This window comes from Neodiprion lecontei, chromosome 2 (assembly GCF_021901455.1).
Source record: "Neodiprion lecontei isolate iyNeoLeco1 chromosome 2, iyNeoLeco1.1, whole genome shotgun sequence".
Lineage (NCBI taxonomy): Eukaryota > Metazoa > Arthropoda > Insecta > Hymenoptera > Diprionidae > Neodiprion > Neodiprion lecontei.
This window is the reverse complement of record NC_060261.1, coordinates 401,469-421,047: the sequence shown is the minus strand read 5'-3', so window position 1 is coordinate 421,047 and position 19,579 is coordinate 401,469. Positions and strand designations below refer to the sequence as shown.

General features: G+C 39.0%; 2 protein-coding genes across 31 annotated transcripts; one reads left to right on the top strand and one right to left on the bottom strand.

Moving 5' to 3' along the window:
• Positions 1-159: 159 nt before the first annotated feature.
• LOC107220437 (proton-coupled amino acid transporter 1) lies at positions 160-13,102 on the top strand. Of its 20 annotated transcripts, none has more exons than XM_046731417.1 (13): positions 223-416; positions 530-1,072; positions 1,170-1,243; positions 1,344-1,601; positions 4,621-4,727; positions 5,511-5,633; positions 6,512-6,662; positions 6,806-6,936; positions 7,346-7,430; positions 8,680-8,955; positions 9,360-9,538; positions 9,623-9,795; positions 10,429-10,821. In XM_046731417.1, exons 5-13 carry the CDS (start codon positions 4,624-4,626, stop codon positions 10,677-10,679), a joined length of 1,473 nt encoding a protein of 490 aa, XP_046587373.1. In that variant the 5' UTR covers positions 223-416; positions 530-1,072; positions 1,170-1,243; positions 1,344-1,601; positions 4,621-4,623; the 3' UTR covers positions 10,680-10,821. The 20 variants fall into 20 exon arrangements, with proteins under 20 accessions (XP_046587383.1, XP_046587373.1, XP_046587384.1 ...); XM_046731429.1 differs by lacking the exon at positions 223-416 and adding an exon at positions 12,519-13,102 and having other exon boundaries at positions 423-1,072; positions 10,429-10,602; XM_046731421.1 differs by lacking the exon at positions 223-416 and having other exon boundaries at positions 423-764; positions 892-1,072.
• Positions 7,337-15,727, bottom strand: LOC107220446 (differentially expressed in FDCP 8 homolog). 11 transcript variants are annotated; one of them, XM_046731402.1, is made up of 13 exons: positions 15,522-15,725; positions 15,352-15,427; positions 14,958-15,201; positions 14,562-14,853; positions 14,192-14,362; positions 13,947-14,030; positions 13,556-13,797; positions 12,923-13,158; positions 12,561-12,781; positions 11,558-11,705; positions 10,815-11,122; positions 10,408-10,627; positions 7,337-10,279 (listed from the first exon to the last, which is right to left on the bottom strand). In XM_046731402.1, the coding sequence occupies exons 3-10, from the start codon at positions 15,186-15,188 to the stop codon at positions 11,575-11,577; spliced, it is 1,608 nt and encodes a 535-aa protein (XP_046587358.1). In that variant the 5' UTR covers positions 15,189-15,201; positions 15,352-15,427; positions 15,522-15,725; the 3' UTR covers positions 7,337-10,279; positions 10,408-10,627; positions 10,815-11,122; positions 11,558-11,574. The 11 variants fall into 11 exon arrangements, with proteins under 11 accessions (XP_046587358.1, XP_046587363.1, XP_046587359.1 ...); XM_046731407.1 differs by adding an exon at positions 12,185-12,448 and having other exon boundaries at positions 11,558-11,612; positions 15,352-15,724; XM_046731403.1 differs by having other exon boundaries at positions 12,923-13,155; positions 15,352-15,727.
• Between the last annotated feature and the right edge of the window lie 3,852 nt (positions 15,728-19,579).

The following is a 19,579-nucleotide window of genomic DNA, read 5'->3' as shown; positions in this document are numbered from 1 at the left end:
GCGCTTACAAAGACGCAGCACCTGCACTCGTACATGGACATACATGGACAGGTCTGCTTACACCGAAGCAGTAGTACGTGACCCAACAACCGCGCGTATTTTTAAAGTGAATGCTCTGCAGGTGGGGCGACAAAAATTCAGTCAGTCGCTGCAACGTCTCTTATTGTCATTGATTCTTAAGCTCAAGTCGACCACGCGACCAACTACGATTCTCAAGTCAGTATCTCTCGCTGTGGTTCAACGGAAATGTAGCATTTCGATAAATCTTGGCAGCAATTTCTTGTCCTTCGAAGCTTTCTTTTAAAAAGTTCGTTATACGTCGTATCGTACCGACACAATTCGGTGTATAAATTCAAGAATGTGCGGTTAATGAAAGTGCCAGGCAGACGCTGAGACACGTATAGGAATGATACCTGGTATATTAATAATTAGTATTGTGCCTGTAGGCGACGGTACAGCGTGTACATATATCACTGGCGCGCGACTTCTATTGTACGTATAGATAACGACTAGGGCATAATCATTTTAGGAACGTTTTGGTTCTGGCTGCGGTCAGTGTGGTGCTGAAGCGCGATATGTCGGATTTATTGCTCAGCCAATCTGGGTCCACGGTCTTGGAGAGTGATTTAAAAATAAACGTCCGCAGTTGTGCAAACAGTGCGTTCTGAATGATTCACCGTCCATTCCGGTCAATTTCAAAGCATAATAAATCAACAGTCGGGCTAATAAAATACCTGTAAAACCAGTGTTATCTAATACGCGAGGTAAAGCGCAAATATAATTTTTCTTTCAAACGTAAGTTTAGCGAAGACTAGAATGTTTGCCGAGCGGCTGATCGCGGCTGGTATTCGTATAATTTATAAGTGAAAATTAATCTTTTCTGTTAAACAGCTCAAAGATTTGTTATAAGAATGTGCAGAATCTGAGCCGTGCGAGTATATGTACGTCCTTCGTCAAGACTTTCGAATTCCTTGTTTTTGTCGCTCACTGACTGATATTCGTTAAATTGAAAGCACACGCATACCTGACTACAAGTCTTTCCCATTCGCTCTTGGCCTGTCGCGGCATAAAGGTAATAAATAACGTAATGTATGCTTTCGGCGCACCGTTATTAAACGTACATTGGTAATTCTTGTTCGATGAAATATTCTTACTTTCGTAATTGTAAGTTTGCAGTGCGAAGAGCATTCCAAGTCACACCTTACGGACACACGAAGAACGTGTCTCGATAATATTATACGAGGTAGGTGTACATATAACTTAGCCTCTTGAACCAAACTAGGTGAAAACGTAATTTTCCATCGAAAATAACAATCTCCTTGATATACCTACGTACTATATAGATATTATGTATGTGTGTATACGTATACAATACGCATATACGTGTAGCCTCAACTTTCATCCGAAACCTGCGGGATCGTCGTAAAACTGGTTTTACCTGAAAGTCGGGCTTCGCCGCTCTTAATACGGTTATCTTTAACAGTATCGTTGCAATTCCGACGATATTGCAGAGATTCGTAAGATAGCCGTCCGCTCGTATTACCCCTGACAGCGGATATATCTTTGGCTGCGCACGCGGATACGTGCTATTGAACAATACGGTAAGAAGAAACTTATTCGCCTAAAAACATAATTTTACACGTAGGTTTACCTATTTGTCTGGCGAAATAGCGATAAGTCTGGATCATTGACGTAGGATCCGCGAATTAGCGACAACGGACAGGCTAGTGAGTAAAGCGGGATGATCATCGAGCCAGAGATGATGTTTGTTAAACAATAAACGATATGCTTCGTTTATTTAGATGCACGATAAGAACCGTATCGCAAGAGATCAGTGAGACAACTGAGGTTTTACAAAGGCGAGGGAATGCGTAGATAAATGACACGCGGGATATGATTTCGAGACAGTAGACAACACGTGAAGTACAGAGCTGAACTGTTTCGAGTCGCGACACGGGCAAGTAGCTTGATTTCATGTAAATACGAACAGGTAAACATTGCACGCGAGTGTGACTAGATACTTAATATTATATCTGAAAATGATTTTGAACAGCGAGTGAAATGAGACGGCAATGAGCGCGAGATAATACTTTCGTTTGACTGTTACATAGGGTACTTTTTCGAAACACTATTCATGTATTGAATTTTGCGATTTTCAGCCACTATTATGGCGCTTATATACGAACGCGATCCGCACGCGCGCTGCAAATGTCTCCTGGCGTGATACGAGCTTAATTTAGACCAGACAACGCAAAGTGCACGAAAGTATAAAAGCATTCTAAATGACAAGCGTCATTGAAAATCTTCATCAGCCGCGGGCTTGTCAATCACTTGGGCCATTAATATCGTTCTTGGCGGTAGCGATTGTAGTACCTACTGTTTTCTAAACACGCCATAAAAAAGTACGTATAATTTATAAGCGTACAAAAAACACATACCTACGCATATCGTTCACTTTTAAATTATTTTGCGGTGTTTGCCCTGTATACATATACATATATATATATATATATTAGGGTGCTTTTTTTTTGGACTATTTTTTTTTTTTTCGGTCCCATCGCGAAATTTTATTGGAAATACAACAAAAAAAATTCCCTGAAAGATTAAGCCCTTAATATTAATATTAAGTGCTCGCCCAAGGCATGTCAAGATTTCCCGCTTAAAATACACGTCAACTTTAATTTTTTTCTTTAAAACATCTACAGTTCAGAGGCATTCTATGGTGTAGTCTAGGACGTCGGTAGGTTTTCTTCGGAATGAAATGCTCTACAAAAGTGCTCATTGCGGTGAAGTCGTACGGGCCACCCAAACCCAATTTTTTCATGAAATTCTTGTTTTTTTGCCCCTATCTCGTAAATGACAAGAGCTACAAAAAAAGAAATGTTCAATAAATTTGTACATTACATTATTTGTACATCATTACAATTACAAGAGCTACAAAACAAAAAAATATTCGACAATCAATAATTCGACAATTTAACTCAATAATTCATGAAAATTCCATACTTCCTCACCTTAAAAGCCCAATATCTCAATAAATACTGATGTTAGCAATTTGGTTTTCTGAAAGTTTTTTGTAGAAAATTAAATTTCCTACAAATTTGTTAAATATTTTTTTTTGTAGCTCTTGTTATTTACGAGATACGGGTAAAAAAAGACAAGAATTTCATGAAAAAATTGGGTTTGGGTGGCCCGTACGACTTCACCGCAATGAGCACTTTTGTAGAGCATTTCATTCCGAAGAAAACCTACCGACGTCCTAGACTACACCATAGAATGCCTCTGAACTGTAGATGTTTTAAAGAAAAAAATTAAAGTTGACGTGTATTTTAAGCGGGAAATCTTTACATGCCTTGGGCGAGCACTTAATATTAATATTAAGGGCTCAATCTTTCAGGGAATTTTTTTTGTTGTATTTCCAACAAAATTTCACGATGGGACCGAAAAAAAAAATAGTCCAAAAAAAAAAGCACCCTAATATATATATATATATATATATATACACAACATTATCAGTTGTGAAATTGAAAAGTAGATGTACAGCTTAATAATTTCATTTCGGAGTAAACAGTATTTTTTTAAATGACAACGATAGAAAACAAACATTACGGGAATGATAATAACTTGCGCAAACTCTGTGTCGTGCGACAGAGAAGTTCGAAGGGAAGCTAATTGTAAGTACCGGTCACGCAGACGTTCCGATTAACTTTCAATCATCTGGCATACAGTACCACTTGCATTGCTCGTAAATGCATTGCTTCCTTCAGCATCTGACGAATCGTCATTCAGATCGATCCGATTTCAAAAATAATTTGCTATCGAACTTCGTTGTTGATCCCACGAGCAATTTTTCCCATCAAACGTGAATTTTCATGCCTACAAGTTCCCGTACTTTACGACAATTAGTCTGGAGGGTAACGGAATTTAAGTTTTTCAACTGGTTCTTAAGTCTTTTACTGCGTACATAGCTCTGACACTGCGGTACTCCGATTGATGTGAAATAGATAAGCATAGAGAATAGTGATATTGTGGGCTATTACACATGTCGTATCTTTATGTATATTACTATAGAAACGTGAAGGTAAATACCAGTTTAATTAAGATGAAGTCTGTTATAGATAAACATATGTGATATGCTATCTCTGGATGAGGAAAAATTGTGCTCATTTATTTGAGTTGGTAATCTCAAATTTTCAACACCGACATGCGTTGTTTATTTCAACTCGTATATGGGATAAGTCGCATGAACCGTTTAACGCTGCAGGATAAATACTCGGGTCAGAATAATGTGTAAGACATCTTGTACAATTTATATCTTCGTCGTAGCGATTGCGCAATAATTGTAATTTTTTTTTTTTTCTATTACCAACCATAGCTTACGTCAGCACAGAAAACACGTAGTATCGTACCACGAACAATGAATGATTATTCCATTGTAATTGTAGTTATACATAAAATGTTACAACTGTCAGATACCCCGATTGAAATATATATCGATATATTCGTGATATAGACCCTACGTAATATTCGTTTGAAAGATATAGCGTGTAATTGGAATCATCAACGATACATGTTGTGTAACATGTGTGACATGACAAACTTGTCACCTCAAAATTCCAGATAATGGAATTGCGCAGCAGTCAGAGGAGTATGCCACCTGTGAAAAGCTCAACAGCCACCAACCATGGATACGAAACTACCTTCGAAGAAACCACCAAACCAGTCAGGTACAACTAGCGACTATCCCACGGTTGATTGTGAGCTAAAAATCTGCGCGTCTCCATCCGTAACGGTCGTTCTGATTGGTTAAATCGGTTATTTTCTCATCGTCATTGTACTTAATTAACGACCCACTCGAGATTCATTAATTCAATTCTGACCAAGTATCTTTCATTATCCTACTTATACAGAGATCCTTCGACGTATGAGTATACCTAATGTATGTGTAGAATCGAGCTCACAACATCATCCCGCAGTTAGTTATAATTCTCGTACGCTGTCGTTGATAAAATGTTAAAAATCGACTGTAAAAATTTTTAAACAAATTATGAGTCAATTTTAGAACCAGAGAAGCAATAAAGAAATATCAGTAATCAAATCGCCGATGCGGTATATAATGTGGTAGATTTTTAACACGTATGAATATAGAAGAATCGATTAAAAACATGGAAGAAATTTTTTTTTTAAATATGAAAAAACGTAGGACCCACTCCGAACCTTGCGTGAAAATGTTTAATTTCGGAAATCGAATGTTTTTTTTCTTGTTCCATAAAAATCAATTTGAGTGATTTTGATATTGGTCTTCAAAAATCATAGGGTAAATACGAGCGATTGTAAAAAGATTGAACATTTTCTTCGGAAGCGTTTCAGGAGTCATACTAACGTCGGAAAAATCCTTGGTTAAATTTAAAAATGTCATGGTCAACCGTTTACCGAGTCGGCGTGGAATGCCCCATAGACAAAAGGTATATCTCATATTCTCATCCAACTATGTGTGTACTGTATAATAGTAACGATGAGTACGGAGAGTTTCAATCGAAGGATCCGATTATGGTCGTTTCCACGCACAAAGGGAATAATGCTTCAGGCGGCGGAGCGAGTCCTCAGAGCGTCAAGGTCGACCATCCAACCTCGTGAGTACCTATTCAACGTGAATTATGTCATAAATTGCCATATTAAGGGGGTGCACTTCAAGAAGGGCCCAAGGGCGGACTACAACTTGGAGGGTCTAAAATCATGCCTAGTTTTAGGAGTTTTTTTTTTTTTTTTTTTTTCAAGAAATCGAAAGCACCTAAAGCTACCAGAGTTTCGGGGCGTTATTTTTCATAGTTTCAAGAACACTTTCGAACTTTGTTATTGAAATTAATAAGAAAATGGCGGCATGGCGCATATTCGTAGCGAACGACTCCGAATTCGAGGGCTTTTGCGGTGGCGCATCTCCTGACATCGCTGCAGTCCAACTTGTAACAGATAGAAAACATTCTTTTGATTTAAAAACAACTTTTCGAATTCGATCTCGTAACCCAAATATACAGAAATTTTTTCTCTTCAAATACATACGATTATGAACGAAAAATTTCATTTTTCGACAGAAAAATCGTTGAAAAAATTTGTGTAAAAAAATTTTGGGATTGAAATACAAAAATTTTGCCGTTAGTTCAAATCGTTGAACAAGTTTTACAGATTGTATCAAAATTTCAAGTCAATCGGATAAAAATTGACCGAGGAATCTGCGCCACCGGAATAAAAGCGAGGTCGTTCGCTACTTACATGCGCAATGCCGCCATGTTGTTATCATTCCAATGAAAAAATTCCAAAATCTTCTTGAAACTATAAATAATAAAGCTCTCGAACTCAAATTTCTCCGAGTGTACTCGTTTTAAAAAAAAAAAAAAAAAACTTCTAAAAATAGTTGTGATTTTAGACCGACCAAGTTGTGCCCCGCGCCCCTTAAAAAAGAAGTTGAAATCGAAAACGACGCATAACGGCGTGTACATACATTTGGCTTCAGTTACATAGGGACGCTGATGCATCTATTCAAAGGTAACGTCGGTGCTGGAATGTTCGCCCTTGGAGATGCCTATAAAAATGCCGGTCTGATACTGGCACCACCGTTGACCATAATCCTTGGCGTTATATGTGTCCATGCTCAACACATCTTGGTGAGTGGATGACAAGCTACTCGATCAGGTAGTCGTACATACCTATGTTATACATATGTCTACGACACCAATAATCTTTGGTCTGATTGAAATTTACTTCCGTGCTGCGCGATTATATTATTTTTTACAAATGTCGTGCAAAGCTTCGTTGCAGCGAAGAAATGTCTAGGCGGCTCGGGAACGATGCTGTGCAAAATCCGGGCTTTGCCGGAACCGTGGAACTATGTTTCGCTACAGGGCCGCTCAAGTTGCGGAAATATTCCACCACAATGAGGTAATTGATATACCAACGCTGCACATTGCATAGCTAGCAGGTATTCTCTGAACTATAAATCGTCGGTACCAATTCAGAAGTACGTTACAGGTATTATGCAAGCTTTAGTAATATAGTTGATCATCATTCTATAAATACATGTATGTAATAGGGCCTGCATGCGCGCCAATTATCGGTAATCGATCAGCAGGTGCCAAAATTTTGGTTTGGCTGCAATTCCGATATGTCGTTGAGTAAATGTATCGTATAACCGACAGCTCGTTTGCCGGTAATTGGCGAAATGGGCCATAGGTAGTATACCCGGTCTACGAGAATAACAAACGCGTGGTACCATCTGCCTTATGTCTGCACGTATATTCGTTCGAATTTATAACATAGCTCGTTCATTTATTATTATTACTTGTTCCAGAAAGTTGGTCAACTTATTCCTATGTACGACGCAACTAGGATTTTGTTGCGTTTACTTTGTATTCATTTCTTCAAACGTGAAACAGGCGAGTATAACGACTATGGTCTAATTACCGTGTATTCATTATATACGGGGCTTACGACTTGAACTGGGCCACCTTCAGACCTCGTCACCTTCGATTTTGTTTTCTTTTAGGGATTAGTTACACCAGCCGAGAAGTAACTATATTCTTAGTCTTTGTCAGAATTGTTCGTATCTCCGTTCCGGAAGTCTTAGGAGACAAAATTTGGCGGTTCATGAAATTCGAGAATATTTTACTACTGTTTCGTCTTGAATACAACGTTTTGAGAAATAATGCATCGTAATTTTATGAATTATCGTTGTATTTTCAAAGGAAAAGCCAAAATTTGCTCAGTATTGTTGTTTTGAAAAATTTTGAAATGCTTTTTTGGAATTACACAAATTTTTTGTCTCCCTCCAAATGGAGAAATTTGATTCCCATTTACCAAGAAATGTTATTACACTTTTTATCGTTTTATCACAAATCACGATATTTATGAAAGTGTCGAATTTTTTTCCCGATTCTACGCATTTTTCTCATATTCAATAAAGTCTTCCCGGAGACTAAAAAGTTCGACTTCCACTTACCACAAAATAATTTGAAATATTTATATTTTTTCTCTGCGGTACACGGGAATGCACGTGAAATCGGATTCTTCCATCTATGGGAAGAGTTTATTCAAAGTGAAATATAATGTTTAAAAGCCGGTTCATCAATCAAAATCTTGTTTTCGTTCACACGATATTTCAGCTCGAAATAAATCCACGGATCGAAAATTCTCGAATTTGGTACACCGCCAAATTTCGACTCTTAAGAACTTCCGTACAGGAAACCGAAAGGTTTTGACAAAAATCGAGGACGGTTCTCTCACTTACAAACAATGTAACAAAATCGAAGGTTTCGAAGTCTAGAGGTGGCCGAATCAGTTCACGTGAAAAGCCCCACTGTATACAAGTATGGGAGTTGCAATATATCCTCATTGTATCTGTGTAACACAGTTCGCAAATAGAACAGATTTGTTGGAACAACCCAATACTTATTTTTATCTGAGTGAAATTTAGGAATATTCTACTTTCGAAGAATAGATTGCGTTCGAATTGCAAATAAGTACGGCGACAGTAACTGCTTATATTCAAATCGAAAGAAAGGTGATTGTGGAATATCTTGAATATCGTTGAGTAAGCTGTAGCCCGTACACGAGAATTAAAAACACTAGTTTCTATGCCTCGTTTACAAGTTCGACATATCTGAGTGCATGGCATCCGTTCGATAGGTGATGGACGTACACGGACTAGAATGGGACGTGCATGTGCACATGGCTGTGGTGCTTATTCCAATACTTCTCACTACTTGGGTGCGGAATCTAGAATACATGATCCCGATATCCTCGGTTGCGAATTTCCTTATGGTGGGAGGATACGCTTGCACGATCTACCTTTTATCGTACGACTTGCCATCGATTACACGGGAACGTAAATACATCGCATCTTGGAATACACTTCCGTTGTTCTTTAGCACGGTTATCTACTCTTTCGAAGGTATCAGTCTGGTGAGTAATTATCAGTGTACCAATGGCGCATGATGAATAACGTGAGGCATATTACCTACTACAATATGTTCGTAAAGACGAAAGGCGATACGAATTTACGTACCCAATTGCAGAGCAACCCGTGCACAGTAAGAAAGCTTCCAGCGCGAATATTATGTAGATAATGTACTGCATATATGATATACTGCGGCGAAAATTTAATTGAAGTTTATAGTTTATACAATATCGGGCCTTGTGACTAAAATTTTTAACGACTTGTCCGCCGAATTTGACAATCAAACCATCAAATTGCAAAGTACTCTCGTTTATCAGAGTTCTACAAGAAGACACATATGCGATTAACATCGCGTGTCTGAAAGTAGTGTTTCATTCAATACCGTGTGTAATTTTAATGCGTCGCGCAGGTATTGCCTTTGAAGAATGAGATGAAGAAGCCTCGCAACTTTGACAAACCCCTGGGTGTATTGAACGTAGGGATGGTTCTAGTGTCAGTCATGTTTGTTTCGACAGGTTTTCTAGCTTATCTCAAGTATGGTGATCTCGTTGAAGGATCCGTGACCCTAAATCTTGACAAAAAGCAAATGTGAGTTCAAAATTAGATGCAAAATTATTTTTATCGTTGTACGTAATACCAGGCCACGTGTAAGGTTTTCTTTATTTTCCGCAGATTATCCCAGTGCATTAAAATAGCCATCTGCTTGGGAATACTGTTCTCATATGCCCTACAATTTTACGTGCCTGTTGAAATTATGTGGCCGTTGATAATTAATAAATTTGGGCCTTTTCGAAGTCCTGCTGTTGCTGAGATTGCCTTTCGGTCAGCTCTCTGCATTTTTACGTGTAAGTATGCCTCCAGGTACGGAGAATTATTCGTGTGCGTGTTCGGTAGTCCGTAGAGTGATGGATAGCGGTAACTGTCGCTAATCTTTCAAGTATATTCCTTATGTAGGCAGAGGATTTGTCGAAGCGGGACTTCTACACTTACGGTTCAAGCCAACTAGTAGATGAGAACTACTCGGTTAACATACACACGGCACGAAGTCACCTCAAGCGGCTTGAAAAGCCTGCTTCGAGAAATCCTCGTATGATATATGTATGCATATTATATTATGACAAAAATTCCCGCATGCGATATATTGTACGTGTACACGCATGATTATACATGTATAATATACGAAGAGGTATACCGTGAGGATTCGGTAAATCAGGCCACTTTTCGCACTGAAGATGGATGTAAATCCACAGGAGAGGCACAGTCGTGTCGACTCAAGGTGAGTTGGCGTCCCCGTTAACCGAATCCTCGCCGTCGCGGCGTCGGTAATACCTACAGACGAATTTTTAAAATGTAGGTAATACAGATTAACTAGAAAAGACCGCATCATGCAATTATCAACATATAATGTAAAAATATTATTGGCAGTTGAATCTGCAATTATAATAATTTATAACAACCATTGTTTCTCTCGGCCGCAGTCGCCCTGGCAGCGGCTATCCCCCGACTCGACCTAGTCATATCTTTGGTGGGTGCTGTAAGTAGTACCGCGTTGGCGTTACTATTTCCTCCGATCATCGAGATGGTAGTAGGCTGGCAGGACTCGACCCTTAGCATCTGTACCTTTGCCAAGGATATCCTGATTATAGTAATAGGTATTTTCGGATTTTTCATGGGAACCTATGAGAGTATAAACTCTATTATTCAGGCCTTCCACAATTCTAACATTTAGGTCGCATTACATAATTGGTACATAAACGCTATACATTTCTCTATGAAGGACATGTGCGTATAAGAGTTTAGGTTAATAAAAAAGGAATGTTTCAGCATTTTTTGATATAATGTTATGAATAAAATTAGTTTTTACAATAGTATTCCACGTTTTTCTTTTTCCCATTATCATCCCTGAGTTGAAGTTTTGTTCAGAATTCAATGAACTTTGTGTTCTTAGTATCTATACAATCAATCACTCATAATGTGCCAGATTTAAATATTTATGGCAGGGGGTGCTTTACGGCATGTAGCTGGGCCAGGCAAATTAGCAGATTATCTTGTCAAAATCTGTATTTCGTTCCGTGATGTGCGTAGTTGATTTTCTCAACCTCGGCTACACTGTTGCTCAATGAAACCGATGGCGGTGACATGACTAGTTACTCAAGTTCCTCGAAAGCTTCTCTGAAAAATGTTATGAAAGTCCAGATCAAAGTATATACTCACTGTACATATTATAACATACTCAGGGATTATCAACAAACTGCCACGAGATAAACACACGTTACGACTGCACTTTTTTACTGGACTAATTTTTGTTCGACTGATTGCGAGAAAAGAATTTTTTCAGCTGTATTAACATCTTTGAGTTAAAACAACCAATAAACCAGAAGTCCCTTTATCGAATCTATGATAATTTATTCTTTCAACACCCCATGACCTTATGAATTATAGCACGTTAAAATCGCGATAAGCATGCACCAATACTACACCGACTGGGCCTATATCAAATTATTCTACACAAAATTCATATAACAGATAGTTAAAAAGTTTCATGAGAAAAAAGCACTACTTTTATACGTGCATAGAGTAGTGTATATCAAAATAATTAGTTCGTACTTTTTCAATTTGTAGAGTTATGTAATAGAGGCTCTGAAACTGCCCTCCCCCTCTCCTGTAACAAGACATACATAACACTGCCCTGAGATTATGTAGTTTACGGACGGCCCCTCTGCACAGTACAATGTGTACTTTAGATTCAGAATGTCTAAGTGGGGACAATTGTAGAGCTTTAGAACCACGCGAAATAATTATATACACAAAGTAAGGTAACTTTATACGGTGAATCTGTTTTGAAATGTGTCTTTCGAAGCCACACGGTCACTGCCTGTACACGCATGCACATTTACCCAAGAGCATTTGTCTGCTATACTTGGCTCAGGAAAAATTTGTGGATTTATTCGCGCAGCTGATGACAGTATGGCTTGGAAAGACACATTTCAAGAAAAATGCTGCGTATATATATAACACTAAACAAGCAAAGGTCGTATACAGTGTGCTCCAGAACTAACAAAACAAATGCAGAAATTTAAAAGATTAATAGTAGATGTCCAGATGACTAAATTGACGTAGAGAACATGTTATCTACAGAGCAACGTTTGCAAAATATGAACGGTTAAAAAGTCGCGCTAGGCGCTCTCAATTTCAAACAAAAGTATTTTTAGTGTCAAATTTTATTAAAAAAACCTCTCGTTAGAAGAAGATCTCGAAGTTACGTCGTCTAACTTGGATACACAGTTGAGCTCGATGAAGTAGAAACTGAAGCATTGACTCGAAGATGTTCATCTACCAGGCGCGACTGTTTAATCAGTCGTATCTCGCCAATGCTGTTTCAGAGACCACATGTTCTACAGGTAAATTTCTCAGTGAATTCACGTAGCTTAGCACTCTCTATTATTCTCTGCATTCAGTTCTAGGACATCTTATATGTTTGGTCCGACTGCATTATCCCTTAAACAGTAGATTAAGTTTAGGGTTCCTGCTTCGTGCGATGTTAGCTAACCTTCTGCTTATATTTTAGGGTTGTCGATAATCATTTGAGAAACTGTGAACTCGGAAGTACCTTTCGTCTCATCTATTTGTGTGGAAACCTGCAAGTTACCGTCTCCCTGCCATTGGTTTAAAGCAAGTCGCTTCTGAATACGAGAACATTTTGAACAATGATGATTGCGCTTTGCCCAACAAGCACGGTGATAGACCGTCGAACACTCAGGACATGAAAACGAACCAGCATCCCAAGGATATATCACCTCATCATTACCGCATAACTCGCACAAATGCCCCCTGTGGTGTAAAATAAATAATGAAAGATGACAGCATAGTGCAATAAATTGATGTTAAATATTATCGGAAAGATACGTTTTGAGAATTGGATACGTATTGATTAAATATGGTAAATACTCTGGCAAATGCATTTTTACTAACCTTGCTCTACACAAATCACAGTTTTCTGCGACATGTTTACGCATAGCATCATGCGCAGCTCGAATTTCCTCTATAAGCGTTCCATTCTGAAGATCGATCAAATCTTTGATTGCGTAGCTGCCGGAATTTTCTACCATGTGTGACCGCAAGCCAGCACGCCATGGCAATCCTTCGTTATCTGCATTTGGGCAAAATACCAAGTACCGTTTAATCATCTGCAATTCTTCACGTAGCTTCTAAAATAAAAGTATAAATTAAAATGAGGAAACCTGATACTTACAGGGCATTCCACGTCAAGTCGACCAATTGTTTACTATCGTGGGTCTTAATGTGCCAAAGTGATCGAAATAAAATGTGCTATTCCTGGTATTTTTTTCAGATTTTTCCTTAAGACGTTTTTTGACGACTTTCAAAAATTAATGCCAAAGACGGATTTTTCAGAAAAATTGAAAAAAAATCTATTCAAGTATTTTTGAGGTTAACCTACACCCGCAAAAAATTTCGGGCAAAATAAAAATATGAGAATCAGGACTTTGTCGAGTTGACATGGATCGCCTACAATTGTGTGATATTCATCACACAATCACAATTTCAAGTATTTTCATTTCATGCTACACAAAACGTCAATTATACCTTGACCAGTGACAAATCTGGAACCAATGTGAACAATTTTGGATTTAGCTGCTCTAGATTCAAGACTGGACGCTGTTCTAGAATTTCCAATAGCTGAGCAGCTGCTCGAGACACCTTTCGAGGTTCCATATCCCAATTTCGAATTATGCGGGCAGGTATGGGAGCAGTAGTATTCCAATGGCAGCGTTGACAATAATACAACCCAGTATAGTCGCAAAGGCGTGGTTCTATCCAGGCAGCCTCTAACAAAAGAATACCAAACTATTATATCAACAGTCAAATTCTGTGTGAAATCAACTGAAACAAGTATATCGGATTAACAAGATACAAGCATACATCATTTCAAATTTAACGTGTTAAATGCAACAGTTATGCAACCCTTAGCGTATACCTGTGTATTTGAAGGGACTTCCAAAACACGACAGAAATAATCCTTTGGTGAAAGCTTGCAGGAACAAACAATGTATCAATTTATCTACGGAAGTAATTTATTGCACTATAATGTCTGAACGGAATCAATCCGATTCTTTTGAGTTCATCATTGCAATCTGATGTATTAATCAATAGGTAACTTTAATTTACTATTAAGTCAAACCATCATCTTAGATGTGCATGCATTAGATTTTACTTGCTTACTAAACGTTATGCTGGCATTGCATTCGGCGCATCTGTACAACTGTGCTGAGAGACCACGCTCGGGGCATATATCCTTCGTAAATGTATATCCACCAGCTTCACTGGCAACAATATGCGCACAGACTCGGCAGGTGGCGGTTAGACACTTCGCATGACAGCAAAATCCACAATCTTAAACGTAATACTATTGGTTTGATATCAACATTTACAAAAATTTATATACAGTATTGTAGAAGGCAAAATAATACTTTGACATCGAATTTGATCATTGAAAAATGATGGCTAATTATAAACAACTGAAATAAACAAATATATCGCTTCAAGCCCCAATGCTCGAATGATTAATTATAATTCATAACTGCGATCTTACCATTACACATATACCAGGATTGAAGCATTGTCCACACAGCAGCACTGCAATTATCGCAATAAATTGGCCCGTATGTGACTGCATGATTTTTTTGCGGTGCCAAATGATGTCCTAGAATAACGCAGGTTTCTAGTAGATTCTCAACGGATACTTCTCTTAGTTCTTGAGCCCGCAGACGTAATTCAATGAGACGTCTGACGAGCCACTTGCGTTCTTCACTGCATTCTGCACTTTCCATCACCATTTCTTTACAACGTTTGACCATTTCCCGCAGATCCGTTGGCGTGGCATCCTGTCACATATTGATTGTATCGATCACATCATAAAATGGTAAATGATTCTAAGCATTTTCTATTGCATTGATAAATTTGAGCATTCATAATACCAAAGACTTACCCTTGTCAAAACGAGTTGCGTTTCAATGGATCTCAATGTAAATGGTGCGGCACATCTACCGTCAGAACTGTCATCGGCGTCACTAGTGATATAATCAGACAGAGAGGATGGAGTGGAAGCACCAGTTCCACATCTATGACCCGGGTCTTGCTCGAATTTCTTGTCATACTCAGAATCATTCTGACTTCTAATGTCAACCATATTGGAACTTGGCTTCACATGTACTGACATAAGTACGTATGCGCTAAAATGCAACGTATACGTATACAATGAGGCTTATTCCAAACTTTTATCAGCCTATGCTTGTCATACAACAAAGTCCAATGAAACGGTGATGCAAGTGACAGAGCTCAATGTTTTTGGATTCGGTAGTATCTTTACAGTACATGCTTACCACGGGCCGAGTGCTTACGGCATCGTTACGGGTAGGATGACGTAACCTCAACATCGATTGTTAGTTGTTGTAATGGCTGAAATTTGAACACAAAATAGTTTTCAAATACGAACGGTGAAATTTCGATATGATCACTGTGAAATATTGTGTAGTTGCCATTTTCAACTTTCCTGTTTTGGTCTCATGAATGTTTTATTACGTCACGTTTGTGCTATCACTTTATCCTGGCAAATATACAGATAGTGCTCTGCCGGTAGAGTCCATAACACGGTAGTCCATAGACTTATTTCGCGCACAGTCTCTTATAATTGTTTTTCAACAGGATGTTATGTTGTATGTAATGAGATGGACACCAGTGGACACTTTGTACCTCCCACCCCTGCCCAACCGCCGACTCCCCCCTCCACCCGACCGGCAGACTGATTCTGTAATACACCGTATCGACGTAATTTTGCAAGAGGAATCGATTGCGCGCAAATCGAATACGCTGTGAGCAATGGATCAAGTGTTACTGCCAAAAAATATCCAAATCGTGCCGGATCTTCAGAACGAAGGGGAAGGAAAATGAGAAGGACATAACTACAAAGTTTTCGTTCCAATTCAGAAATAGTTTATTCAATATGCCGTAATTCTAGTACAAGTGTTCCGGGTGTTGTGTCAGTGTCAGTGCACAGTACTTACAAGTGGTCGAATGGTATTAATTAATGTGAAAGACAAAGAGAATGTGAGAATACCGAAGTACAAAATACATTACTTTAGGCCGAATACGAGAAATGTCATATGAGATGGATATTTGTATAGTTTAAGAGTATATTTCAAGGTCTGTCCTTACACACAGGTGCAATGTATATCTGAAGTGTTCAATATACATATTATAATGTTGCTATTCACAAAACCCGTATTAAAACCAATTAACACATAAATTTCCCCGAATACTCTGCGCATTTTGTCAGCTGTTGGTCGAACGCCACTTTGAATGCCGTTCTTGGAATGCTTGGTAATTTCATTGCTGATAATCCTTTGCTATCTTCGATGTCTTTCTTACGATCCTGAGGCTCGGATAAGCCTACAAAGGGTCATACGAATCGAATCTGAAACCAAAAATTTTCGGCTGCAAAAATGAAGAAAAAGTAAGGCTAACCCTTCGCATTTTTGGCAAATATTTTCGCGATTTTGAAAAGTGCCGGAATAAATTCTTTCACGCACTATTCCGACGTAATTTTGCGAGAAAAATCGATTGGGTGCAGTTCCAATACGCTGCGATCAACGGATCAAATGTTACAGCCAAAAAACAAGAACCTGTGTTTTCGACATTTTTCAGCAGGTGCTTTTTCATTCGTAATTTCTTTCCTATTGATCCAACGCTGTTTTCGCTGCGTTTTCTGAGTTTCTGGTGGTCCAATTAGTCAGGAAAGAGTCATACGAATCGAATGTGCGACCAAAAATTTTCGGCTCGAAAAATGAAGAAAAAGTAAGGCTAACCCCTTTGCATTTTTGGTGAAAATTTTCGCGATTTTGAAAAATGCCGGAATAAATTCTTTCACGCACTATTCCGACGTAATTTTGCGAGAGAAATCGATTGGGTGCAGTTCCAATACGCTGCGATCAACGGATCAAATGTTACAGCCAAAAAACAAGAACCTGTGTTTTCGACATTTTTCAGCAGGTGCTTTTTCATTCGTAATTTCTTTCCTATTGATCCAACGCTGTTTTCGCTGCGTTTTCCGAGTTTCTGGTGGTCCAATTAGTCAGGAACGAGTCATACGAATCGAATCTGAGACCAAACATTTTTCGGTCAAAAAATGAAGGAAAAGTAAGGCTAACCCCTTTGCATTTTTGGTGAAAATTTTCGCGATTTCGAAAAGTGCCGGAATAAATTCTTTCACGCACTATTCCGACGTAATTTTGCAAGAGGAATCGATTGCGCGCAAATCGAATACGCTGTGAGCAATGGATCAAGTGTTACTGCCAAAAAATATCCAAATCGTGCCGGATCTTCAGAACGAAGGGGAAGGAAAATGAGAAGGACATAACTACAAAGTTTTCGTTCCAATTCAGAAATAGTTTATTCAATATGCCGTAATTCTAGTACAAGTGTTCCGGGTGTCGTGTCAGTGTCAGTGCACAGTACTTACAAGTGGTCGAATGGTATTAATTAATGTGAAAGACAAAGAGAATGTGAGAATACCGAAGTACAAAATACATTACTTTAGGCCGAATACGAGAAATGTCATATGAGATGGATATTTGTATAGTTTAAGAGTATATTTCAAGGTCTGTCCTTACACACAGGTGCAATGTATATCTGAAGTGTTCAATATACATATTATAATGTTGCTATTCACAAAACCCGTATTAAAACCAATTAACACATAAATTTCCCCGAATACTCTGCGCATTTTGTCAGCTGTTGGTCGAACGCCACTTTGAATGCCGTTCTTGGAATGCTTGGTAATTTCATTGCTGATAATCCTTTGCTATCTTCGATGTCTTTCTTACGATCCTGAGGCTCGGATAAGCCTACAAAGGGTCATACGAATCGAATCTGAAACCAAAAATTTTCGGCTGCAAAAATGAAGAAAAAGTAAGGCTAACCCTTCGCATTTTTGGCAAATATTTTCGCGATTTTGAAAAATGCCGGAATAAATTCTTTCACGCACTATTCTGACGTAATTTTGAGAGAGAAATCGATTGGGTGCAGTTCCAATACGCTGCCATCAACGGATTAAATGTTACAGCCGAAAAACAAGAACCTGTGTTTTCGACATTTTTCAGCAGGTGCTTTTTCACTCGTAATTTCTCTCCTGTTGATCCGACGCTGTTTTCGCTGCGATTTCTGAGTTTCTGGTGGTCCAATTAGTCAGGAAAGAGTCATACGAATCGAATGTGCGACCAAAAATTTTCGGTTCGAAAAATGAAGAAAAAGTAAGGCTAACCCCTTTGCATTTTTGGTGAAAATTTTCGCGATTTTGAAAAGTGCCAGAATAAATTCTTTCACGCACTATTCCGACGTAATTTTGCGAGAGAAATCGATTGGGTGCAGTTCCAATACGCTGCGATCAACGGATCAAATGTTACAGCCAAAAAACAAGAACCTGTGTTTTCGACATTTTTCAGCGGGTGCTTTTTCATTCGTAATTTCTCTCCTGTTGATCCGACGCTGTTTTCGCTGCGTTTTCTGAGTTTCTGGTGGTCCAATTAGTCAGGAAAGAATCATAAGAATCGAATCTGAGACCAAACATTTTTCGGTCAAAAAATGAAGAAAGATTCAAGGAAGCCTTCATTAAGGCGTCCTTCGTCCTTGAGATAAGGAGAGACTACGAATACGGGCGGTACACAGTCCCAACTTTGCTCTCCCTTCCAGACGAAGACATATTTAGGGATATATGATTGCTAATGGCGGTGAAACTGCTGATCGAAGCGCCACTCGGCTATATTTAAATTTAACTTAAACCGCTTGGCTCTCATTGTCAAGTTGCGTCGGTGATGAGAGTGTATAACATCAAAGAAGTTAAGCTAAGACTCCATGTATGCGTTGAGCTCCGACAAATGCTGCGGTGACCAATCAGGAGCCCGGCGCAAGTCCGCCAGCGGCAACCTCCGGCATGCCGCACCGCACTGCGTTGCGATCAAAATATTTTAATTTTTCCGCAGTACCGCACGTCATTCGGCTATAGTCGAGAACCTTCGGGGCCATTCGGAATCTGGCAAAGCTCAAATCATGGCTCAAATCATGGCTCAAATAGTAGCCAACGCGACGTAGATTACGTCATGTAAAACAGTTTATGAAAACAAACCATCAATAACATCAACAAAAGATTCCACTATGGAATATAATTGTGATGACGTCAATGAACCTGTAATTCATTACGTGAGAAACCGCCCGGAATTATGCGATAGAGTATTCCTTTCTTTTAGGTTATGTAGCTATCGTTTGTATACATTTTTACGACGCATCTTCGATTTCCGTACGTGGCGTGGCGCTAAAGTCTGCCGTGTGCTTGGAGTCGCCTTCCGCATGCGTTTGCCGGAGCTCAACGCATACATGGAGTCTTAGCTTTTACCTGTAGACTGGCTGTGATCGCGTCATACGGGTCATAAGTGCACAGACGCCAAGCGCGAGCGCAAGCGTTGCTACATGAAACGAAACAGCCAATCGCGGTGCCGAAGGTTTCCTCAAGGAAGCTCGAGACCTGCCTTGAAAGAAGGAGGCCAATAAGGCTCTTTA

Coding starts and splice junctions, on each gene's coding strand:
- LOC107220437 (XM_046731427.1), top strand. CDS start 4,624: ATGGAATTGCGCAGCAGTCAGAGGAGTATGCCACCTGTGAAAAGCTCA. Junction 6,937..7,345: donor AAATATTCCACCACAATGAG/GTAATTGATATA, acceptor TACTTGTTCCAG/AAAGTTGGTCAACTTATTCC. Junction 7,431..8,679: donor TTTCTTCAAACGTGAAACAG/GCGAGTATAACG, acceptor TCCGTTCGATAG/GTGATGGACGTACACGGACT.
- LOC107220446 (XM_046731401.1), bottom strand. CDS start 15,188: ATGTCAGTACATGTGAAGCCAAGTTCCAATATGGTTGACATTAGAAGT. Junction 14,363..14,561: donor ATCCTGGTATATGTGTAATG/GTAAGATCGCAG, acceptor ATTACGTTTAAG/ATTGTGGATTTTGCTGTCAT. Junction 12,782..12,922: donor TGTGATTTGTGTAGAGCAAG/GTTAGTAAAAAT, acceptor TTTACACCACAG/GGGGCATTTGTGCGAGTTAT.